The sequence below is a fragment of the Kogia breviceps genome, chromosome 14, assembly GCF_026419965.1.
Source record: "Kogia breviceps isolate mKogBre1 chromosome 14, mKogBre1 haplotype 1, whole genome shotgun sequence".
Classification (NCBI taxonomy): domain Eukaryota; kingdom Metazoa; phylum Chordata; class Mammalia; order Artiodactyla; family Physeteridae; genus Kogia; species Kogia breviceps.
Genome location: NC_081323.1, coordinates 1188094 through 1212511, shown reverse-complemented (window position 1 = coordinate 1212511; position 24418 = coordinate 1188094). Strand labels below are relative to the sequence as shown.

Sequence of the window (24418 nt, the reverse complement as noted above, 5' to 3'; positions counted from 1 at the left end):
CTAAGCACTGTGTTCAAGGTCACACAGCAGGAATGTTGGGAGGATTCAAACAGGCCCCCCTGTTGAGGGCAGTGTGTCTGGTGCCTCCCCCTCTCCTGACATCAGCGCTGACGTCAAAAGAGGATGGTTTTACTGAAAGGGCAACAGATGGAAAACAGTGGATTCCCCAGGGGAAGGTGCTGGCCTCACCATGCGCCCAGGGCACGTCCCCAGACCCGCACCCCCAACTCCCATGGGCGCCTGGGCCCACCAGAGCGGCTGCTCCCAGGTGGGCGTCCCAGCCCGGACCTGGGTCCAGACCACTCCTGCGCCTCTGCCCCGGCCCCCACCTGGCCACAGGTGGCCTTGCCGAAGGGGTAGTGCGGGAAACTCCCTCCCTCCCACGTCCTCTCCCAAGGTCTCGGCCCTACACGCCCTGCTTCAATTCCGAGTCAGTTCGAAACTGAGTAGTCGCGCGGCCTGGGAAGCACACTTCACCGCTCGGCTCTCGGTTTCCCAGCCTGTAGCTCGGAGATCGGGGTCTCCTGGGGTTGGGAGGGATTAGTCAGCGAAGGCGCGCGCCGGCGCCCGTGCGGCGGCGACCTGGGGGATGGAGGGGCGTCCCAGCCCCCGCCCCTCCTCCCTTCGCCCCGTCGGGTCTCGCGCCCCCTCCTCCCTGCTCCGGCCCCGGGCCCCGCCCCTCGCCAGCTCCCTCCCCAGCCGCGCGCTCAGGCCTCTGTCACCTCTCAGTGGGCGGGCCCGGGGGCGCCGGGCGGGAGGGGAGTGGAGGGCGGCCCCAGTCCTCTCGGCACAGCCATTGGCCGGAGTAGGTGAGGCCGGGCAGCCTCCTCCCCGCGGCGGGGCGGGCCCGGGAGGGGATGAATGAAGCTGGAGTGGGCGCAGAGCAGCAGCCAGAGCTTGGTTCGCAGCGCGGCGGCTGGGCCCTCTGGACGGTGAGTGCTCGGGGCCGCGTGGGCCGCGGAGGGTCAGGGCACCCTCGTGGGCGCGCCGCCCAGGTGCGCTGGGCCCAGACCTGCTGACGGCAGGAGCGCGGCAGGTGCCCTCAGACGTTGGGGCTGGGACCAGGGGATTGGGGAGGCCGCGCGGGGCGGGACTCGGGGCGCCGGCAGTGCGCCCCAAGCCCCTCCGCGGCCGGGAGGGCGGGACCGAGCGCGGACCGGCACCCCACATCCCGCCTGCCTCCAGGGAATCGGCTGCACAATGAGCCCCCTCTAGCTGCCGGCTCCCCAGGCGGGGAGCTTCCGAGGAGGCGGGCCGTGGGGGAGGGGACGGATGGTGGCTGGGGTCAGGCGGGGATGGAGGGAGCGGCCAGGGCTAGTGGCCAGGGCAGGTGGCTGGGCGCGCACGCGGGCGCAAGCCACGAGAGTCGCAGCAGGGACAGATGAGCCTCGCGGAGCTGCAGGCTTGAGGCGGGGCCCCCACCTGCGGCGGATGCCGCTGCCGCTGAGTCAAGGAGGAAATCGTCTTGAACAGAAGTTTCTCGCGGGCGGCAGGGCTTTGTTCGCGCCAGCCGCGCTCCAGACACCTCGGGGAGGGGAGCGCGGGCGGAGCCGGCCCCGCGGGCCGAGCTACTGGGTGGGCGCGAGGGACTGGTCCCAGCCTGGGCGATACGGGCCACGGCCCTGTCCCCGCCCCGCGACGCGAGGTCCCGGCGTCCGGCACAGAGCCGGCGCTGGAAGACCGGGCGCCCCTGGGTCCAGGCGGAGGCTGAGGGAGGATGGAAACGAGGGGCCCACCCTCTGCACCCAGTGGGCACGCTTGGCTGCCGACGGAAAAGCCTAGGCAGATGCTGAGATTTCCAACCCGGAGGAGCAAGCCTGGGCGCTGTGGAATCGGGTGGGGAGGAGCCCATGAGGCATCGGGGTCCAGGCCGCATCCCCCGTGTGGGTGCCTGGAGGCTCCTGCTGCCAAGGTCAGACTTGGTGATGGGGCCTGTTTGTGTCTGGAGCCGCTAGGAGCTGCAGTAGTTTTCCACAGTGAGGGAACCAGCTTCCTAGTGGCCGCTTTTCACGGTGCTTTGGGGAACTTGGGTTTCCTCTGTCTAATCAGAAACGGGCTCCGGGGAGCTGGTGGGGCGGTGAACCGTGAGCATGGTGGTGCTGTGAGGTTTTCTCTGCGCAGCCTGGGGCAGATGGACTTCAGAGGAGAGAAAGCACTTGGTTTCAGCCGGGTTGGAGGGTGACTCTAACCCCGGCAGTCAGCATAATGACCACAGGCGTCTTTAGTGGTCACTTAGGAAGTGCAGGCCCTGTGTTGCGTGCTTTGAGCAGCACCTCATGGAATCCCTACCACCACCCGCGAGGGAGCTTCTCTTGCTCCCATTCCACAGATGAGTAAACCGAGGCACTTGTCCAAAGACCCACAGGCAGAGCGTGGTGGAGAGGTTAGAACCACATGTGTGTGATCCCAGACGTTTTTCAGCTCTGTTCCCGGGGGAGAAGGAAACCCCGGAGGGCCAGGCCTGACACAGAGCAGGGTGTCTTTTGCCGCGCACCAAAAGATGGGCGGCACCTAAGGAGACAAGAGCGTTTGGCCAGGATGGTCCAGGCCTGTGGGATGCAGGGAGGACGCCTCTGGGCCTCCGCAGCCCAGCTTTCCCACGTGCTGCTGCAGGGAGGGAAGGGAGAGGCCTCTTGGTTGGACCCCCGCACCCCTGACTGCCCTGAATCAAGACCCGTCCTGCTGGGCAGGGCTGGCAGACATTGCCTGGCAACGCTTCACGGGGCCGCTTCCCTCCCGGGTGGCTATGACCTAATGCATGGTTCCTTGGGTGTAGTCCCTGCAGCAGGTGCTGGGCACATCCCAGCCCCGCCCTGCCCCGCGGCTGTGGTGAGGTGGCTGGGAGCCTGGAGGGCAGGATGAGGGCCGTGTGAATGAGGTCTTGGGGCTGGCGTCCGGTCCTGTTGGAGCGCCCGATCGACTTGGAGAGCCAGCAGGTAGTGGGACAGAGCCTGGCGCTCTCCATCTGGATGGAGCTGTGCCGGTGCAGAGGGCCCGGCAGGGGGCCCAGAGGACTTGCCCTGGCCATACTCCCGCTTCCTCCCTTGTCTCCTCCAACTGGGGCGTGGACAGAGACCGTGCCAGTATTCCCTCCCGAGCCTCCCGTCCTCAGGCGTGGCAAAGAGCCCACTGCCTGCTTATGGGGGGACATATGCGATCATGCTCGGGACTCTTGGCCGCTTTAGTTCCTGGACGTTCAGCTGCTGTGTGGCCTCGGTGTGGTCGTGGGGGGCACGGGCGTCCACATCAGGGCGGGACCCCCGTCTTCACCACGGCAGGTAATCGGACAGGCCTGCCGGGATCCCGCCCTAGCAGCGGGAGGGGGGCCCCCCCGGCTCAGGCCTCAGGTGACGAGGTGGAGCCAGGCCCTGCCCGGGGGAGGGGGACCAGCCCAGCAGGCTGCTTGCAGGGACTCTTCCTGCCATCGCCCCGGCTCAGCCTTCAGCCCCCTGTCCTCAGACATGCCTGCTGCCCTTGGCCGCGGTGTAGCCCCCTTCCCGCAGCATTACCCAGAATTAGCCTCTTGGACCACATTTCCAGGGGTGGGGAGATGCATTCACAAACCACATGGCCCTTACGAGAGCTGCTCACTCCCCGTGTGGCCGCTGAGGCCACTGAGGTCCAAGCACCAGGCCGGCCGGGTCCGTTTACCTGGATTCAGAGTCGCGGGCTCCCGGGCTGGGGGCTTGCAGCAGGTCCTCTCCGCCCACGCTGCCGGGCACCACACAAGCACCCTCACCACGGGGGCCGCCGTTCCTCCGTGGCTCTTTTAGCCAGCAAGCCTTGGGAGTCCCTGAGGCATCGCCCTTCCACCCAAAACACAGAAGGCTCAGGATGGCCGGGCTGAGGGTCACGCCCCCTTCCCACCCCACCTTGCTCAGGGCGCTGCCTCTCGGTAGATGCCGTGGGCCTGGTACTTGGACCCAGGGGCCTAAGGGGCCACCTGAGAGTGGCAGAGTCCAGCCTGTGCCAGGACAGGCCCCTCACGTGCACAGAGCCTCCCCCGGCACCCCCAAACCCGTGAGGGCCTCTGCAAGTGTGCTCACCCCGCGCTCCCACACACCTGGCTCGGGCCGTGGAGGCAGGGTGGAAGTAGGAACATCCGTGCTGAGACAGCAAGACACTCCCTGAGGGACAGGTCCTTGCAGGTCTCCCTCAGACAGTCCCTCATTGTGGCCTCCACGCAAAGCAGCCAGCTTCCTGCCCATTCACGTGTGTGGCCATCAGTATGCAAATTACGGTGCGCCAGCCCTGCGGTGCTTGCTCCATAGATAGCTTTGAGTCTCATCTTCAGGAATTGAAGGCCCCCTCCACTCACCCACTCGGAGGACGAGAGAGCAGGTTGGCTTTGGGAGGTGAGGGGAGAGAGCGGCTTGCAGGGTCCTAGGGGTCGTGGGGTGCTGAAGGTGCAGGGATGGGAGGCGGGGAGGCAGGAGCACGGCCGAGGGTGCCGTGTGACTGTGGCTGGCGGCCTCGGGGCGGTCAGGTCGAGGCATCTGCTTGCTGGATCCCAGGGCAGAGGGGAGATGAAGCCTGTGGTTCTTCCCTGGCTGCGAAGCTCCCAGCACGGCCGGCACAGAGCCCAGGAGCACCCCTGGCGTGGGGACAGGCCGCATCTGGCTCACCCGCAGCCTCAGGCCCCCCTGGGGCATTTGCTCCGGCTGCGGCCAGACTGTCCCGCGGGAGCCCAGGCCGAGGAGGCCCAGGGGCCCAGGGCCCGCCGCCTGCGGTTCAGCATGTTACTCTCGGTGATCCTGGACGCTTCCCACCCGCCACGCTTCGCGGACAGCCTCCGACTAGGAGAGGAGTAAATGTCTGCGTCAGGCCCAAGGAAAGAAGCAGGCAGAGCCGAGCGTGTGAATAGGAAAACCATCTCAGTCCTTGACTGACACCAGGATCTCAGTTCTCACAGATGGAGCTACGGGCGGGCCACCCAAGTGGGGCCACTGACCTCCTACAGTACAGCTGTGTGTGGGGGGGGCGGGCTGTGAGGCTGTGAGGAGGAGGGGGAGGCGAAGTGGGGGAGGGGGCCTGGAGCTCCTCGGCACAGACACCTCTGGGCTCAGCTGATGGGCCAGGCCAGCTTGGGAGTCAGAAGAAACCTATGGTTTCCTGCTAAGATAGCTGTGCACACACACAAAAGTACGCTCACACGTGTGCACGCCCGTACGCACCCTCACTCGCCCAGCATGACCGTCTGTGTCCATTGCTGGAGCTGTCTCCCGACCCCAGGCACGCCCAGCACGTGTCGCCCGGACACAGCCGCGTGAGATCTGGGTACAAACCCGGGGATCTCCCCCTGAAGACCCGAGAACATGGGACCGTCCTCGTGGCTGTGAGATTCCAGGTGTCACACAGCCCCGGACCCAGGATCCGGCGCTGCCTGCCGACGGAGGGGACATTCCAGACACACTGGCTCCCCGTCGCAGGTGTTTCCGTCGGCCTCCCCCGCCCGCGCCCCCCCCCACCCCCCCGCTGCACCTCACACCTCAACGCTCGCGTCATGGGAGGGCCCAGCCTCCTTTCTGATCAAGACGCTGCTGATAAGGGTGAACGCCTTCCGACTGGAACACAGCAGGTAGAGCAGAATCTGGGCTTAGTAAGAGGTTGGGTAGCCGCTGGCATCGCGCTGCCAGGGAGGGGGGCAGGGAGGGGGGCAGGGGCGTCCGTCTGCACTCAGGCTGCTGTGTCCTGGCCAACACAGCCGCTCTTGACGGACCCGGGGAGGAGGCCCCGGGCTGCCTACCCGAGTGGCACCGTTTACTCCTTAACCCCGTGCGGGTGGCGACCACCGCCGGTCGCCTGGCTGATGTCTAAAATGGGATCTGCTGTCTGCGAATCAACAAGCCAGCCATGTGCACGACTGCAGGTTGACTGTATGTGTTTATGTCAGAAACCAGAGCTCTTAGCTCAGGTACACTTTACGCTGACCTGGAGCCGTTTGGGCCACGCACCGCTGGCATTGGAGTCTTGTTAAGGGCTTTATTTTCAAATAGGAAGGACTCTATTTCTTCACGACCATTCCTAGTCGCGCGAGCTCAGCGATCTGGCCGCCTCCTGAGCCCTGCTGGGGCCCGATCCTTCCCGCCGCGACCCCTGCATCTCTCCTTGCGGGGGATCGGCGGGACGGTTAAACAAGCTCAGAGCTGGGGGGAGGCGGTTCTGCAGATCCCTCCTAGGAAGGCCCAGCCACCGGTAATAATTCCCCGGCCCAGTACTGACCGTCCATCCCCACAGGCCGCCGGACCGACCTCTCAGAGCAGCCGCTGCCCCTCGGCCTGCTTGGACGCCTTCCCTTTGGGTCCATCCCGGCTGGGAAGGGGTCCAGGGCCCTGCTGGTTACGTGCGTGCGTTCGCGTGTTTCCGTGTGGAGGGTGTGTGCACAGGTGTGTGTGTGTGTGTGTGCGCACTGTGGAGGAATGCATCCCCACAGCGCGAACACGCGGCCGCCTTTGGGCAAAGGTCGAGCTTTTTCCGCATTTCTGTTTCGGGGGCCGTCTGAGCCGCGGTGCTGGCGGGAAGCAGCGCTGTGCCGTCTCGGGGCTCACACCCGTCCCCGTCTGCTCTGTTCCACGGTGGTCCAAGCGCCTACAGTACCTGCTTGGGGAGCAGGTGCGTGGCTTTCTGTCCCTCCAGGAGGCTTGACGATCCTTCGCGCGGCGTGAACTCTGCTCCTTCCGTGGGCACCCTCCTAGTCCTCTTGACCGAGCCTGGCGCGCCAGGGCGCACGGAGGAGGAGGAGGTGGCTCTATAAGTACAACCCAGGGTGTGGTCGCGGGCCCTGGGGAATGACTGAGGTGGAATTTTTCCTGTCCACACTCGGCCTCAAGATCTGGCTGCTGATCACCTGGCAGTGCCAGTTTCCAGAGCAAAGAGTTGGCCCCGTGTGTCAAGGCCACACGATTGGTCGTGGTTCTTTGAGTAAAACGTTGGCGAGGACACAGCCAACGTGCTCGTGGGCTCTGAAGCCAGACCACGTGGTCTCGTCCTAACCGGCCCTGGATGGCTGTGTGGCCTCGGGGAAACAGCTGGCTCCTCTGGGCCCACTTCCCTTGCCTGTAAGACGGGCTGTGCTTGGAGCTCAGACTCCGCCAGGAAGTGGGAGGCTGCAGGGTCTTATGGCATTTGCGCCCACGGCCTGGCCCCAGGGAAGGCAGGAGAGGAGGCCAGGGTGAGGGGCCAGAGTGAGCTAAGACGGCGCGGCTGAGGAGCAGGCAGAGGTCTGGCAGAAAGACCTGGAGCCCCGGCCTCAGCGCACAGGGTGCGAGGGGATCAGGAGACACGGAGCCCCCAGACCCCCCCGAGGCAAAACCGCCTCCCAGACCACTCCCCTCACCCTGGACCGCTTCCCAGTTTGCAAGGTTAACACAAGATAAAGCCAATCTTTTGTTTAAAAACAGTCCTAACCTGGCGGTCCAGTGGTTAGGACTTTGCGCTCCCAGGGCAGGGGGCACAGGTTCGATCCTTGGTCGGGAGCTGAGATCCCGCGTGCCGCGTGCCGCGGCCCGAAAACAAAACAAAACAAAACAAGCAAACAAACAGAAACCAGCCCACAGAGGCCAAAAACCTGCCGTCGCAAGGGCTGAAGGATCTGTCTGTGGCCAGGACAGCTGAAAAGCCCTCTTTGCTCTCTGCCAGCAGGGCCCATGCCAGGCGCGGCTCCCCCAGAAGCACTCCCGGTGTGCCCTCCCCGCCCCCCCCCCCGCCCCCCCCCCCCTCCCGCCCAGGAGACTCGGTGGTCCCGCCCTCTGCACCCACCACTGGGCTCAGGTCCTGTTCTGAGTGTCTGTTAGACTCCGCCTCCCTCCAGGCCTGTGGTCTCCTGAAAGCCGGGGCTCCTCGGGGGCTGCGTGAGTGTCCTGTAACAAAGGACCCCAAACTGGGGGGCTTAAAAGAACAGCGCTCTATTCCCGGCCCAGTTCTGGAGGGCAAGAGTCTGAAGTCAGGGTGGGGGCAGGGCGGCCCTCCCTCTGGAGGCTCCGGGGGAGGGTCCTTCCCGCCTCTTCCCGCTTCCCCCCCCCCCCCCCCGTCGTCGTCCTTGGCTTGTGGCCTCATCACTGTAGCTTCTGCTTCCGCCATCACGTGGCTTCTCTGATAAGGACACTGTCGCTGGATTGGGGGCCCTCCCCAAGCCAGGAGGACCTCATCTCAAATCCCCGATCACACCTGCAAAGACACTTTTTCCAAATGAGGTCATGCTCAGGGTCGGGGGGGGATGTATCTTTTCGGGCCGGGGGTGGGGAGCCACGCTTCTGTCCCTCCGCGTCCCCCGCTCGGGGCGCAGCAGAGCGGCGCTGTGTGACTAGCCACCTGAAGGGCTCGGTCCACCAAGTCTGATCTGAGACGAGTCTGGGGGCGGCGTCAGCCCTCCGGGCAGCGGCCTCTCCCGACATCGCTGACGCCCGTGCGCACTGGGGGGTCTGGGCGGCCCCAGACCTCGGGGCCCTGAGTGGCCGACAGCGGGTTCTCCCTGTGTGCCTGTCTGGGTCCAGAGTCCTTCCTTTAAAGGACAGTAGCCGTAGTGGACCAGGCGCTCCCCCCCCCCCGTGACCTCATTTTACCTGTCACCTCCTTAGAGGCCCCCCCTCCAAATCACTCACACGCCAGGGAGCTGGGGCTTGGGGTTCCAGCTGTCTTCTTCTGGGGACACGGTTCAGCCCAGAGCGAGAGGTAACCCGATGGAAGTGCGTTGAGATCGGCAGGAGACCCTCGCATAGGGGCCCGGGGGCTGTGGGTACAATCAAGATCAGGGGTTTCCTGTACCTGTGCTGACCGGTTTGCTTCTGTTGGGAAAATCAGTGTTTTGCCTCTTAAGATGCGGAGTGCTTATCGCCACCTGGGGGGTCCGGAAGGATCTGTTTACCTGGCAATAGGTCCCGCCTTTTCCCGAAGCTTGGGGGTGTTGGGGGTGTGTCGGAGCCCCGGGAGCCTCGAGGTGCAGCCATTTCTCAGGCCCCACTGAGCTCTTGAGGTCCGCGGGCTGGGAGTCAGAGTGAGGGCCGAGGTAGGGCCACGGGAACAGGCCGGGCTGGGAGTTTGCAGAAAGATGGAGTGCTGCCGCAGTGTCCCTTGACCCTGTCTGCGGGGCTGCGACCTGCAGCGGTTTCGGCATCTCAAGAGACCAGCCACGGGTGAGGCCCAGCGCCAGCCTACCCTCCAGCCCGGTGCCATCCCGGGGGCCCGGGTGGGCCTGCCCGTACCCCCTTCCTCATCTCCCACACTCTCCACACGCTGCACTAAGTTGGATTTCCCTTTCATGCCAAAGGGCACGAGGCCGGCCGGGCGTGAGCGCAGGGAAGAAGGGAGGCTGGGCTTGGAGTTGAGGGCGGGAGCGGTCAGCCGCCCCTGGCAGGAGCGCACAGCTCAGGCCAGCGAGCCAAGGCCGTGGGGAGGGTGCGGGTCGGGGTGGTCCGGGGGCTCACATGGCGTCTGACTCAGTCCTGCCGTCTCAGCTCCACTCTCAGCTCTGTGGCCTCATTCAGGCCGGGGGCTGCCCTGAGGGTGCGGGTCTGGATTCGGGGAGGGGGCTGCTCAGAAAGGCTGCCCTCGCCAGGCTGGGGAGCGGGCAGGCAGAGCCCGTCGGTGCCCCCGGGGACAGGCTGGGGGAGGGTCCTCCTGGAGACGGATTCTTCCCGCAGCTCGGACCGCCGCTGGAATTCCGCATCCACCCCCGCTGCCGACGCCCTCGCGCCCTTGGCGATGCCGCAGCACTCGATGGCGGACAAGCGCTTCGTCTCGATGCCACAGCTGGTCTTCCCGAGCCCCCCGCTGGCCGCCAACAGCGAGTGTGGCTGCACGCCCCCCAGCAGGCGGGCGTCCCTTGGCTCGCCCCTGAGCCAGCCGCTGTGCCAGCCGCGGCCTGAGAAGCGCGGGCCCCGGGCGGCCCGGGAGGCGCGCTACGTGGCGACGGGCCGGCCGGACGAGGCCTGCGGCTGGCGGGCCTTCGCGCCCACGTGCCTGCAGGCCTTCAACACCCCCCGGGGCTTCCTGCTGTTCCTGTGCGCGGCCTCCTTCCTGCAGGGCATGACGGTGAACGGCTTCATCAACACCGTCATCACGTCCATCGAGCGGCGCTACGACCTGCACAGCTACCACAGTGGCCTCATCGCCAGCTCCTACGACGTGGCCGCCTGCCTCTGCCTCACCTTCGTTGGCTACTTCGGGGGCCACGGCCACAAGCCCCGCTGGCTGGGCTGGGGCGTGCTGGTCATGGGCGCCGGCTCGCTGGTCTTCTCACTGCCCCACTTCACCGCCGGCCCCTACGAGGTGCGGGTGGACGAGGCCGTCGGAACGTGCCGGGCCAACCGCAGCGCGACCTGCGGGGGCCGCGCCTCCAGCCTGTCCAGCTACCAGCTGGTCTTCATGCTGGGCCAGTTCCTGCACGGCGTGGGCGCCACCCCGCTCTACACGCTGGGCGTCACCTACCTGGACGAGAACGTCAAGTCCAGCTACTCGCCTGTCTACATCGGTGAGTGGGACGGGTGCGGCGGTGGTGACGCCAGCCGGCCGTCTACTCCCAGCCCTGCCCCGTCCAAGCCCCCCCACACACACGTCCCCGTTGGCCACACGCGGCCCCAGACGGCCCCAGGTGCTCCTAGGCGAGGTGGCAGGTCAGCACGGGCCTGCGTGTCACCTGACACCTCAGGCGATGGAGGTGGCGCTCGCCAGCCTCAGCCCGACCCCTGGCGCATCCCACAGGGTCTGGAGCGCGCGGACCCTCGCGGTCCAGTGGTTAGGACTCTCCGGTGCCATTGCAGGAGGCCCAGGTTTGATCCCCGGTCCGGGAACTAAGATCACGCGAGCCGGGCTCGGCTGGTGGCCGGACTGCAGAACTGGGTGCTGGCACACCTCCCTCGGGGGTTGGGCTCGAGCCTCGAGCTGCCCCCGAGACCCTCTCGTTTATCTGGGGTGAGATTTCCGTGTTCTCAGCCCCAGGCCAGCCGCTTCTCCGAGTCCCTCCTGCGAGGTCAGCTCTCCCAGGGAAGGGGTCGGGGTCAGTGGAGAGCCCGCGGCCGACGCCCCGGCCCAGCCGGCTTTGCTCGCTGCTCTGCTTCATTACGTCCACCTTGGACTCTGCTCATCCGTGTCACGTAGCGGTTGCCATTCCGGGGACGGGGGCATTTGGGACCCGGGTGAGCCTGCAGCGCTGCATGGGTGCCGCCCTCATCCTGCAAAATGAGTCTTAGGATCTTTGCTCTTTCGAGGGGGAAAGAGTCCAGATGGTGTCTATAGGGGGCTCTGAGGGAAATATTTTTAAAACACCTTGAAAGGTTGACACCAGCCGATATCAGACACAGGGGAGACTGTGCAACGAAAACCCCAGTTTAAAGGAGTTCATGCCTGGGGGTGGGGGTGGAGGTGCAGAAATGCAAGCGGGGCTTGTCTTAGGGGGGCCGGAGGGGTGGCGCGGAGGGCGCAGCAGGTCCCAGACGGCTCTGCTTCCCTTCCAGCCATCTTCTACACCGCGGCCATCCTCGGCCCCGCAGCCGGCTACCTGGTCGGAGGTGCCCTGCTGAATATTTACACCGAAATAGGCCACCGGTGAGTGACCTGGGCCCACAGAGAAGACGCCCACTCTTGGTGCAGGAGGACGGCGGCCCGGGTGGGGGAGGTCTTGCTCTGGTGGACCTGGGAGTCTGGGCAGCTTGGAGAGCGTGGCCTGGGGGAGGGGACAGCAGGGACGGACGGCCTCCCGAAGCTGGAAGGGACCAGGCCGCAGTTGCTCCAACGCCCTTTGTGGAACCAAGAGGGGATTTCCTGCTGCCACTGGGAGGTTCTTTTTTTTGGGGGGGGGAGACACCAGCTGGGCGTCCCCAGTTCACCTCCTTCTGACACTGACTTCCCAGAGTCAGCTCAGACCCCACAGGTGAGCGAGAGCACCCCCCCCTTCAGACGCCAGCCGCAGCGGTGGCTCCCGGTTACCCACGCTTCTGTCCAACCTGGCTGCAAATCGGAGGGTCCCAGGACCCCTCCTTCTAGTAATTTGCTAGAACGGCTCACAGAACGCAGGAAAGCACAGCACTGGCTCAGCCGCCAGTTTATTCCCCAGAATACAACTTGGGGTCAGCCGGCTGGCCTCTGCCAGCTCCTTGTCTCCTGTCCACTTGGCCGCCCAGCCCAGGGTTCTTTCCCACGTACCTTTGAATTTAAAGGCGCACTGGTGTGCAGGCAGGGGTTGCAGGCAAGCCCCCGAGCTTCACGAGGCCAGGGCACCAGCCACCCACACTCTGCCCTGCCCCTCCTGGGCCCCCAGCCCCCGTGGCCTCATCGGGAGGCAGCCTCGCAGGCCCCAGGGGAAGGGGTGGACCTGGGCTGGGTCCCCCGGCGCACGCCCACCCCGTGTCCGTCCCGATGCCCTCGGTCCACCGCTGGTCCCAGACCGGGGCGGGTGGGGCGTCAGGGCGGGGGCCTCGAGCAGAGCCTTTGGTCTCCGCCTCTCACTGACCAGCAAGCAGGAGGACGCCCGGCGTGCGTGCCCTAGACGCCGTGAACACAGCGCCGACCCCACGTGCCTCTTCCTGCAGGACGGAGCTGACCGCCGAGAGCCCGCTGTGGGTCGGCGCCTGGTGGGTGGGCTTCCTGGGCGCTGGAGCGGCCGCCTTCCTCATCGCCGTGCCCATCCTCGGCTACCCGCGGCAGCTGCCAGGTGGGTGCTTCCCGCAGAAGGACACCCCACGTCCCGCTCCTCCGCCCCCCCAGGAGCAGTGGGGCAGGGGTCGCCATCCTCTGGGCGGGTGCTGCCCTCTGGCAGGGCGGCCCGGCCGGGGTGCGCCCTCCACCCCTGCGGCCTCTGCCCGCTCGGGGACCACGGAAGAGGCTTGTTTCACCGGGGGGACGGGCGCCCCTTTCAATACCTTCCGTCTCCCTCTGGCCCCAAGTTGGGCCCCTGGGCCGTCTCCCACCTCCCCATCCCCGCCACCCGCCACCGTGGCACATCCGTACGGACGTCTGTCTGGGCGCCCTCGTCCACCGGCTGCTCCCACACCCGGGAGGAGGGGCATCAGGGCCTTTGGTCTCTGCCCCTCACAGACGTTCACACCCTTCCAGGCTCCCGGCGCTACGTGGTCATGAGAGCGTCTGAAACGCACCAGTTAAAGGACAGCGGCCACAGGGTGACCAGCGATCCTGACTTCGGGAAAACCATCAGAGACCTGCCTCTGTAAGGACCCTGGGGGGCCTCTCTCGTCTGTGCCTGTGTGTCCTGAAGACCCTGTAGGGTCCTACACGTGCCGGGTCTTGACCCTGAGCTAGGAGAGTCCTGTGACCCCTCCAGGGCCACATGGGGAGCCCCCAGCCCCTAACCCTCCTTCTGACCCAACAGTCTTCAGGGCTTGGCTCCAAAACTTGGGCTAAGGGATTAAGGAGCAGCGGACAGAGCCTCCTGGCTTGGAGGCACCCGGGGCCGGTTCCGACGGAAGGGCCGGGCCTCGGCCGCACGGTGCCCACCCCTCGCTTCCCGGGCCCGCGGGGGACCCAGGGACACGCACGCGGGGGCCCGTCTGCGCTCCCGCGCGGCCGGCTCCGGGGGCCGTGCCTGACGCCTCGTGGTCGCGGAGGGAATCCCTGACGCGCGGCGAGTTGCCCCACAGCCAGCTTGCCCACGGTCCCCGGGGAAGCAACTGACCGCCCCCCCCAAGATCATTCCCCAGGAGTCACCCCTCCACCCCGTTCCCTGACCGTTTCATCGGGAGTCGCCTGCGCGTGCCCACAGGGCTCCAAGGAGGGGGCCGTCCCGCTCCCCGTCCCCGCTGCCCTGCGGCCACCACTCCCCCAGGGCGGCGGCCTCTTGTTTACCTTGTTCTTGACCTGGTCTCACTTTGCTGTCTTCACACGCTGTTGGGACACACAGAGCCTGGGCTGCCGGGACCTCAGAGGGGCAGCGAGGGGCTGGGCGCTCCTGGCCGGCCGGGGCCCCTCCTCAGCGCATTCATGGGGGGCTCTCCTGGCCAGGGGGAGGCGGCGCTCGGATGGTCGCCTGCCCGAGTCCTTGGCCTCGCTGAGCGCCCACCTGCCCCACAGCTTCCTGAGCCCGTGACTGTCCACGTGGCAGGGGGAGGCTGTCAGGGGCGGAAATGAGCCCCCGCCGTCTGTCTTCAACACGGGGAGGGGGACGTGGGGTCAGGGAACCCCCCGGGCTACCTGTTGCCTGGTTAGCCCCCCCCAGAAGAGCCGCCACGCAGGAGGCTGCCACCGAGGCCGGCAGAGCTGGCCCAGGGCCACACTGGCCGGGAAGGCGGGATCGTCCAGCCGGGGGCGGGCTCGCCCCATCCAGCCGGGCAGGGCCACCCGCTCCCTCTCAACAGCGTTGGCACCGAGGGTGTCAACAGCTTGGTCCCCAGTGGACCCGGGGAAAAAGCCCGAGATAAGGAGGTTTATGCCCAGGCTTGGCTCCCCAAACCGGTTGCTGATAGTAAAATAAATACCGGAACATGGGCCCTCTGTCAAGGTCATGACCGGTTCTCTGAGCAAATTCAACATGGGAGTTTCAGCCAAGCAACCTGCAGACTGAGATTAAGAAATAAGGAAGTTCACATACTCCTGGAGACAGTCACCTGCCCCTGAGCCCAGGCGAGCAACCCCGAAGCCTGGGCAAGTCTGGGCAGGACCGGGAAGGGACTGGCCGCACCCTGGCTTCCCCTCAACACACACACACATACACACACACGCACACAGACACAGACACACACACCCCAGAGGCTTGAGAGCACAAAGAGGAAACACACACACACGCGCGCACACACACACAGAGACACAGACACACACACGCACAGACACAGATACACACACGCACACACACAGACACACACACGCACACACACAGTCATAGACACAGACACACACACACGCACACACACACACAGATACACACAGACACAGATACACACGCACAGAGACACATACACAGACAGACACACACACAGACACACACACACTCTGGTCCCAGAGAGCCCCGCCAGGATGGCATTTCCTCCGCATCTTGTTTCCTTCATGGATGGGGGACTTGGGCTGTTGGCCAGAAAGAAACCTTTTCAGTCCTTGAGTTTGAAAGTCAGTTTTGAAGGAATTGGGCCCCTGTTCGAAGCAGGATGGGGAAGGAGGCCGCTCTGCAGTTACCCTGAGAAGCCGCAGGGGCCGGGGGCGGGGGGTGACTTCATCAGAATCGGTCCCCTCCCAGGGCGCAAAGGCTAACTGGCCACCCTGCGTGCTCCTACTCGGCAGAATCCAGTTTACTGTTGGCCTGTGTCCTCGAAACGAAGAACACTGGCGTGTCAAGGTGTTTGTGCTGCTTTGACACGCGCAGGGGGGGTCGGCGTTGACGGCTGGGCCGGGTGGGGGTCTCCCTCCCGGTGGCAGATGACCCGCAGGGTCGCCGGGGGCTGGTTCTCTGGGTGGGAGGCCTTAGCCGCAGACACGGAGAATGTGAGCAAAGGCAGCCATTGTCGGAGCCGCTGTGATAGGGGTCGGACCACAGTCGTTTGTCACCAGGCTTTGCCTGCTCATGGGTGCCCGAGATGGACCCAGGGCTCCAGGGGAAACTGTCCCCAGCCCACATCACTCACGAGCCCTGGACCTGCCACCCGATGGCTGAGAGGGGCCGGGCCCGGGAAAGGCGGGCGGGGTGTAGAGCCATGTGCGCTGGGTTCAAGGGGGAACTCTCAGGCCGGGTCCAAGGGCCATTTCTCGGGCCCCTGGCATCACTACACCGGCCACCGCCCCCCAGGTGCACACCAAGAGAAGTCAGAGAGCCGGCCAAGCCCACACAGGGTCTCCTTGGAGGGGCCTCTCGGGCCAAACCCTCAGAGATTTCTGTCCCTCCTTTTCACCAGCTGGCGATTGAGAAGTGGTCCCACCCCTCGGGCCCCGCTCCCCTCTCCTGGGGGCCACGCAGTCCTGGACTTGGTGATAGCCGCCTCCCCCCAGCCTCCCGCTCCTGGCTCAGGCCCCCCTACCGGTCCTCCCGACTGCCCCTGGGGCGGATTCAACAGTGCCGCGGTCACCCAGGGTCTCTTTCCCCACACTGCAGCCGACCTCCGTGACAGCGGCTTTCACACAAGCCACAGGCTCTAGGTCCTGGTGCCAGCCCTCCCCCTTCCCCAGCCCAGCCCCACACCCACTCTCGGTTTCTCCGGAGTAAATGTGGGGTGCCCCTGGCTCTCCCACACCCCACTCCACTCCCCTCTCAGAGCCAGGCTCTTCGTGCTCAGCTGGGAAGGGCCAGGGCTCTGGTCCACTCTGACCCTCTGTCTCTTCTCTCTGGCCTCCACTCCCCTCCCACATCCAGCTCCATCTGGCTCCTCCTGAAGAACCGTACGTTCATCCTGCTCTGCCTGGCCGGGGCCACAGAGGCCACGCTCATCGCTGGCATGTCCACGTTTGGCCCCAAGTTCCTGGAGTCCCAGTTCAGCCTCAGTGCCTCGGAAGCTGCCACCTTGTTTGGTGAGAATGCCCCCTGACTCTTGTGGTGGTGGGGCTCCTCCGTTATTTCGCTGGTTCTCAGAGACTGAGGGCCCTTTGAGGGTCTCTTCTAGAAAACCCCAGGCAGCAAGCGCTCCGTGCACGGGGTGCACGTCCTGGGCGTGTGGTTCCCCCCAGGCAGGGGCCCCGGAGCAGGTGTCGGGGCTCTTATACAACAGTTCTAATCACACTGACAAAGGCTGCCGCTGCGGTGGGCAGGACGGTCCTTCCCGAGGGCAGTCTGGGAAGTGCTGAGCACGGCCCGCTGACCCGTTCTCTGTGCCGCCCCCCTTGCCTCCCAGAGCCTGGCCCTCTGCGCCAGCCCTGGCTTGTGGCGGAGAGGGTTTGGGTGGCAGATCCCACCGGGGTCTCCCTGAGGCTGGAGCCCTGGGCCTGCCTGACTGCAGGCGTTCTGTGGGCAGAGAGTCCTCCTCAGACCCCTCCCTCTGGCCCTGTCCACGGGTAGCGCTGGGCTGGCGGGGGCAGCCCCAGCTCACCGGGAACCTGCCAGGCAGGGGCTGTGGGGGGGTCGATCCTGGCCGGGCGCCGCCCCCCAGGGAGGACGGTGTCAGACTGGGGGTCCCCAGTGACTAGTGCCCCAGACTCCCCTCCTTGCCGGCCTCTTGGCTGTGACCCCACTTGCCAGAGCCCCACCCCCGCCAGCTGCTTTCCTGTCCCACAGCGGCCGATACCCCTCCTGGGACAGCCGTGTCCTCTGGGTCCCCCCGTCTGCCCCCAGAGCCGCTCTCCATCTGGGGAGACGGGCTCACCGCACCCAGGGTCTTTGAGGTCTGCTCCACCCTTGGAGAGCCCCCCCTCCCATCTGCACCCCATCCCAGGGCAGGCCAGGAAACCACGTGCCGATGAAGCCCAACTTCCCACCAAACGGCGGCCACCACCTTCTCCAAACACCCCCCTGTGGCCAGACTCCGCAGAGGCCGTGTGGGCCAGGGGAGCGCGATTGTCCCTGGGCCTCCCCGGTGGGGGGGGGCGGGGCCCAGGGGCCTCTCCTCTTCCCTCTGCCGCTCCGCCCCTGCACCCTCGGGCCTCTGAGCAGCGGGCCGGGCGTCCTCACCAGGCTCCGAGGCCCCCCCGTGGGCAGCGGTCAGGGTCCTCACCTTGAGCACAGAGCCTGGTGCTGCCACGCAGATTGGGGCCGACGGCTGTGGGCCTCTGTCTCCCGTCTCTAAAGCGGAGCCGAGGGCTTCCCTGGTGGCGCAGTGGTTGAGAATCCGCCTGCCGATGCAGGAGACACGGGTTCGTGCCCTGGTCCGGGAAGATCCCACGTGCCGCGGAGCAACTAAGCCCGTGAGCCATGGCCGCTGAGCCTGCGCGTCCGGAGCCTGCGCTCCGCAACGGGAGAGGCCACAGCAGTGAGAGGCCCGCGTACCGCAAAAAAATAAAATAAAATAAAATAAATCCCTAAAGCGGAGCCGAGGCCCGGGGGGTTGCCGGCCCCACCCCTGTAGCTCCGGGGATGGTACCGAGCCCCCCGCTCTCCACAGGGTACCTGGTGGTGCCGGCGGGCGGCGGAGGCACGTTCCTGGGCGGCTTCTTTGTGAACAAGTGCAAGCTCCGCGGTTCCGGCATCATCAAGTTCTGCCTGCTCTGCACCCTCATCAGCACGCTGGCCTTCGTCGTCTTCTTCATGCACTGCCCCAACGTGCCCATGGCGGGCGTGACCGCCAGCTACAACGGGAGGTGAGGGCCGGGTGGCACCCGGGCGAGGGGAGACCTCTGCACACCCGTCGGGGGCACCGGTGGTCCCTGGGGAGGAGGGCGGGGGGGTCGGGCACTTGAGGCGAGGTCACCGGAGATGGTCATAACGGTAACGATGATGTCCTCCGCGGGGCCCAGTGGCCAGTCGCTCACACGCGGCACCCGAGCCCCGGTCCCCTCTGCCTGTGAAACGGGACGGTCCCAGCCCCACCTCCTCTCTACGTGTTGTCTTGGGCAGCGGCCCAGCCTGGGCGCCCGTGCGTCACTGCGCTGGGAACGGGAGGGGAACGGCCCGCCGGGGGTGATTTGGGGATATCTGAAGCAGACGCAGGGGAGCGACTGCTGGCCGGGAATTCCCCGTGGAGATGACAGTGTGAGTGCCATCGGCAAGGGTGCCATCGTACCATTGTCGAGACCGCCGGGTCGGAAACAACCAGACGAGCCCCGAGTTGGTGCGGAGTGGAGGGCTCAGTACCATGGAAGAGGGAGGAGTCTAGGCCTCGGGCACCTCCAAGATAGTGTTGAGCAGAGAAAGGAAGGAGCGGGACGATGTGTGCGGCGCCGTTTGAGCGCCAAGAGGGAGAGCGTGGGTGTGTGAGAGTGCGGATAAGTGACCCGCGGAGTGTCCGCCCGCCTGCGCCCTCGGGCAGGGGCCGGCGCCACGGGGGCGCTTTGTACCTGGCGCTCCAGCAGCTTTTGCGTCTCGGGCCCCGTGAACGCACCGCCCACCCAAAACCAGGCCAGGCGGGGAGTGCGCCGCGCAGGGTCGGTCTGTGCTCCGCTCTGAGCACACCCAGCGATCCCGGGAGCCCAGGCGGTGCCAGGAAGCCCCGGTCCTCGGCTGGAGCGAACGCAGCGAGCTTGGAAACCTGCAGACGTGGGCCCTCGGGGACCAGACCCCGCGCCGGCCCGCGCCCACCGTCGCTCTCTCCCACTTGCAGCCTCCTGCCCCGAGGGCCCCTGGGGCTGACAGCCGCCTGCAACGCCGCCTGCGGCTGCCAGCCGGAACACTACAGCCCCGTGTGTGGCCCCGACGGCCTCATGTACTACTCTCCCTGCCACGCGGGGTGCCCGGGGGCGGCCTCGCCCGGCCCCGGTGGCCAGAAGGTGAGCGCGGGTGGCTGCTGCCCAGGCGGTCGGTGGCGCCCGGATGATGGGGGGCCCCCGCCCCTTCCCCCTGTAATCAGCGCTGTTGTTGCGCCCCTCAGGTGTACCGAGACTGTAGCTGTGTCCCTCAGAATTTTTCCTCTGGTTTTGGCCATGCTACCGCAGGGAAATGCACTTCAACTTGTCAAAGAAAGCCCCTCCTTCTGGTTTTCATATTCGTTGTAATTATCTTTACATTCTTCAGCAGCATTCCTGCGCTCACGGCGACATTACGGTAAGCCCGGGCCTGGCTTCGCTCTGGCCCAGAACCTTCCCTCTGCAGCTAAGGCAGAGCTCTGCAGACCCCTGCGGGGTGCGTGCCGGGCCCCCGGAGAGCTGCGGCAGGAGAGAGCTAACGGCCTCTGTGAGGTGCTTGCCACCCGGGGATGCGGCCCGGGGCTCGGCCAGGACCCGGCCGCTGGCGTGGGGCGCGACTTGGCCGCGCTTCCCGGGCGTTGATGCGCCGCTTTTCCATTGCAGGTGTGTCTGTGAGCGGCAGCGGTCCTTCGCACTGGGAATCCAGTGGATCACGGTTAGAACTCTAGGTACCGCGCTGTGTGAGGAAGCCGTGCAAAGCCGCGGGGTGCATTCACCGCACAAGGGCGCGCGCCAGGCTGGGGGTGCCTCCCGGCTCGAGGCTGTGCCCCTCGGGGAAGGGCTCCATTCCCTAACCGTCCGCTAGAGGGACCCATTTCCTCATTAACACACAGGCTCCACCAGGGTGGAAGACCATATGGGGAATCTCCCGGCACGGAGGCAAAAGCCCCCAGAGAAAGGACCATTAAGTCCCCTTTGCGCCCGCTGCGAGCGCCAGCGGCCGGAGTCACGTTCCTTAGAGCCCGCCCCGCCTGGCCTGGGTCTCTGCGCCCCCCCCCCCGGGGGGTGTCCGGGCGCTGAGTGTGCCTCTCTCTCCGCAGGGGGCATCCCGGGCCCCATCGCCTTCGGCTGGGTGATCGACAAGGCATGCCTGCTCTGGCAGAACCAGTGCGGCCAGCAGGGCTCCTGCTTCGTGTACCAGAACTCGGCCATGAGCCAGTACCTGCTTATCGCAGGGCTGGCGTACAAGGTGAGCAGGATGGCCTCGCTCGGGTGCGCTGGGGAGGGGGAGGGAGTCCCAGAGTCCACTCCCAAGGGCCAAGAGTCTTTTCCAACTAGCTCGGGCATCCGGGCGTGCCACTGGGGTCTTGCGACAGCTTAAAGCCCCACCGGAACCCTGAGCATATCATCCTGCAGCCCTGTTTCCAGAAGTGGGAGCTGTCCCCACTTTGGGCTGTTGTTGTTGGGGACCGTGACGATGTGATGCCAGTGGCGGGAACAGTGGGACAGCGGGCCCGGGTCACAGGGGCTCACTCTCCAGGCCCCCTGCCCTCCAGGGCCCTCAGCATCCCGGCTTGGTGGTTTGCCCCTGGGCTCTGATCAGCTAAGGCTTTGGAGAAATCAAAACTGCTCCACCAGGGCTTCCCTGGTGGCGCAGCGGTTGAGTCCGCCTGCCGATGCCGGGGACGCGGGTTCGTGCCCCGGTCCGGGAAGATCCCACGTGCCGCGGAGCGGCTGGGCCCGTGAGCCGTGGCCACTGCGCCTGCGCGTCCGGAGCCTGAGCTCCACAATGGGAGAGGCCGCAACGGTGAGAGGCCCGCGTACCGCAAAAAAAACCAAAACTGCTCCCCCTGCAAGAGCCCTGGCAGGCCTGCTTGCTCTGGGCCGCGTCGCCTGGCTGGGTCCACAAGCAGCGCTTCTCCTTCTCCATCCTTAGTGGGTCTTGAGTTATGTCCTGCTTCTTAGCCTGACCCTCTGCTTTCAAGCTGTTAATGGAAACTTCCTGCTGTATCTCTTGGCGTGTGCTGCGTGGGGAGAAGCGTAGTATTTATATTTTGAGTTTCCCCCCTTTGGAGGAAAAGGCACACAACGTCCCCAATAAAATGAAATCCTCGGGCTGGTGTATAAGAACGTCTTGGATTTCTTCTTTGGGTGGAGGGTGGACTCGGGAATGTCCCAAGGGCAGAGCCTTTTCGGGAGGGGCCTCAGAGACAGAGGATTCTCAGCGACCCTTGGGTTTATCTCCCCGAAGATTAGCTTAAAAATAACCAAGTGTGAGAAAGGATTTGCGCAGCTCTGGACAAACGGGTCAGTTCAAATAGACGCGCCCCGCGCGGGGAGCCGGCCCTTGCTTTTCTTTTTCCCTGTGTTGTAGGGTCCCTTGGCCAGAGCGGCAGGCTGGACCCCGGGACGGCTGTCTGCCCAGATAGTCCCCCCGCGGCCTCGGCACAGGGGTAGGATTGGCCCCCAGAGTCAGTGCTAATTTTAGCGGGCGGGGGTGGGGGCAACGGGATGCCCCCCCACGTGCTCTCCCGCTCGCTCACGGGCCCACAGAGTGGAAACAGCCCCTCGTTCCTGTGGCTTCAGGCCCATGTGCCTGGGCGGCGCTCCAGGAAGCCCAGCGTTCCCACGTTGAACGCATACGCCCGTGTGCAGAGGCTGGCGCGCGCGCCCACACTGTCATCTTCCGGACTGCGCGTGATCCCCGGGGGGCCCAAGGCGGTGGCTGCGGTGGAGTGACCGCCGAAGCCGACCACCTCTGACTTAGGTTCTGGGGTGGCCGTGACGAAAGACCCCACACCAGGCGGCTCAAACAAATCCATTTTTTCTCGTTCTGGAAGCCAGACGTCCAAAATCAAGGTGTCTGCAGTGCCCGCCCCCCTGGGGGCTCGGAGGGGGACTCTGTCCCGTGCCCCTCCCTGCTCCTGGCAGCTCCTCCATCCCTGGGGCTCCTGGGCTTGTAGACTCCTCACCCCGTCTCTGCTTCTGCCGTCACGGGGCTGCTCCCTGTGTGTCGCTGTGTTAAACCTCCCTCCCCTTTCTCTGTTTGGACACCAGTCACTGGATCTGGAGTCCACCCTAACCCCGAGTGGTCTCAAGATCCCTAACTTAATCACATCTACAGAGACCCTATTTCCAAATCAAGGTCCCATTCACAGGTTCCGGGGGTCAGGACTTGGACACATCTTTTGCGGGGACCCTGTTCAGCCCGTGATAAGCACCTCCACTTCATCCAGTGCCTCTGTATTTAAGTCAAACCATACTTTTCATTCCCCCCTAACAATATTGGGGTCCGGGCTAGGGACTGGCTATACGGAACGGAGGGACCCTCTGGCCAGAGCAGGGTTGGTTCCCCAGGACCTCGTGAGAAACCCGGGGCTGGGCGGCTGGCTCAGGAGAGGTCCAGCGGCTCCCTTCTCCCCAGGTCCTGGGCTTCGTCTTCTTCACCGCCGCCTGCTTCCTGTACGAGCCCCTGTCGGGGTCTTCGGACGGCCTGGAGGCTTCTCTGCCCAGCCAGTCCTCAGCCTCCGACAACGCCACGGACCTTCAGGAAGCCCCCTCAGCCCTCCACATCCAGAGCGACATCTGACAGCCCACCCGCCAGCCCAGGGGCACGGGCCTGCTACGGTACTTCCCAGGAACACTATCTAATTTCTCCCCGGACGGGGTGACCCCACCCCGACTGATCCCCGGCGCTGAGGACCCTGCAAAAATCTGCCACTGGGTCTGGGGGGACTGAGCCTCAAAGGCACCGAGGAGAAAGAATGCAAGACGTCCGAACGGACGCCCCTGCCCCAGCCCCCCAGACCTCGCCAGAGAGAGTGGGGTGACCAGCGCTTGGCTCGGAAGGAGTGGCCCATTTTCCGGCCGGATGCAGGGCTGCCTCCCTCTGGTCCGCTCCCACTCTGGCCCTCTCCCACGGACTTAGCCAAATAGCCTCCCCTGGGGCCCCAGGATCCCTCGGAAACATGAACAGCTGTGCTTCTAAAGCAACCTGTGCGATTCCTACATAACTCGGTCGGTAGTTACAAAAAGTGCGAAAGCGCCTGTGGACTTCGAGGAGACACTTCTGGCATCCCTTCCTCTCTCCTTGAACGGCGGATGTTTGGAGCCGGTGGCTGCCCTGAGGTTTACAAGCTCTCTTGTCTCTGGAGACGTTAAGGCCGGTGATGCTGGCGCTGTTGGAGCTGCTCCATGGAAGGGACAGAGCACCCACCCCTGTGGGTGAGCTGGAGCTGGCGGTGCTTCTGCGTGGGTCCACACCGTCCTGCGCACGGCCTGACTTCCTGTGTTGCTCCTGATGCAGAGGAGGCCGGTGGGCTGCCGTCCCCGGGGCACGTCCACGTGGATCCCTCTCCCGCGTGTGTTCTACGCCTGCTGTCACCTCCTGTCCTTGGGGCCGCACAGCCCTGCAGCAGGACGGGAGCAAGTTGCATAAGGATGTATTTATGGACCCATATTTTGCATAAACACTTATTTATAGAATTTTTTTTTTTAACCCCATGGTGTGCTAAGCACTTGTGAATTCTACCCGGAGGGGATCGGGACTCGCGTGGAATGTTTATCGTTGGTGTCCTCAGTTAAAACTGTGGGTATGTAAATATATTTTAATATTTAAAGCACATGTTCCTGCCCCGAGTGTTTTATTTCTACAAATCTGCCAAGTTCGGCAGTTCTGCAGACCCTCCAAGTGGGCTTTTGCGAGTTTGTTTCGCCGTGGGCTGCCCGGGGGCGAGAGCGCTCGCCTGGCTGGGTTCCCCCGTGGGTGTCCCCCCACCCCTCGAAATGACCCCTCCGCAGTTGTGACCCAAGAGTCTCCTCCCTCCAGGGCCCGGCACCCTGGCCGGCAGCGGGGCTGGTGCTCGGCCAGTGTCTAACTTCTGCCACTGTCACGGAGCGCTGGGGCTCGGTCAGGGCGGCCGGCGCTGCGGTCGGCACGCGTGTGCGTGAGCACGGGTACGCACGCACGTGAGACCCGGCACAGGGTTACTAAGTGTCCAAATGTGACAGAGCCATGACCAGGCTGGGCCGCACCCTGTCTGCTTCATCTCCTGAGGGCCGGAGGATAGCGATTGCGGTTCTCAGCGACGCTTCTTGGAAGAAGAGAAGGGGTCTGGCTCGTGGCTGCTGTCAGAAGGTGGCTCCCCCGTTCTGGGGCCTCATCGCACAGGGCGCATCGGGCGCCTCTGCCTCCCACTCTGGGAGGGTCTGTGAAACCCCCGGAGTCTGGGGGTGTGGACGGAATGGGCTGCTTAATTGGATCTGGGTGGGGGTCCCCCGG

At 65.3% G+C, this 24418-nt stretch overlaps 1 protein-coding gene across 6 annotated transcripts; it reads left to right on the top strand.

Annotated features, from left to right (window-relative positions):
* The first annotated feature begins 782 nt into the window (after positions 1–782).
* Positions 783–23759, top strand: SLCO4A1 (solute carrier organic anion transporter family member 4A1). 6 transcript variants are annotated; one of them, XM_067012474.1, is made up of 13 exons: positions 783–932; positions 9639–10468; positions 11451–11541; positions 12525–12646; positions 13048–13159; positions 16283–16437; positions 17961–18156; positions 19116–19281; positions 19383–19555; positions 19801–19865; positions 20238–20386; positions 21512–21590; positions 22562–23759. In XM_067012474.1, exons 1-13 carry the CDS (start codon positions 862–864, stop codon positions 22786–22788), a joined length of 2436 nt encoding a protein of 811 aa, XP_066868575.1. In that variant the 5' UTR covers positions 783–861; the 3' UTR covers positions 22789–23759. The 6 variants fall into 6 exon arrangements, 5 of the variants coding, with proteins under 5 accessions (XP_066868575.1, XP_066868574.1, XP_058892492.1 ...); XM_067012473.1 differs by having other exon boundaries at positions 22495–22907; XR_010836408.1 differs by lacking the exon at positions 21512–21590 and having other exon boundaries at positions 19801–19852.
* Positions 23760–24418: the final 659 nt, after the last annotated feature.

What these genes read in the sequence shown, in the direction of transcription:
- SLCO4A1 (XM_067012473.1), top strand. Translation starts at nt 862, where the DNA reads ATGAAGCTGGAGTGGGCGCAGAGCAGCAGCCAGAGCTTGGTTCGCAGC. An exon ending in ACCATCAGAGACCTGCCTCT is followed by an intron (nt 13,160 to 16,282) that starts GTAAGGACCCTG and finishes TCCCACATCCAG; the next exon opens with CTCCATCTGGCTCCTCCTGA. An exon ending in GATCACGGTTAGAACTCTAG is followed by an intron (nt 19,866 to 20,237) that starts GTACCGCGCTGT and finishes CTCTCTCCGCAG; the next exon opens with GGGGCATCCCGGGCCCCATC.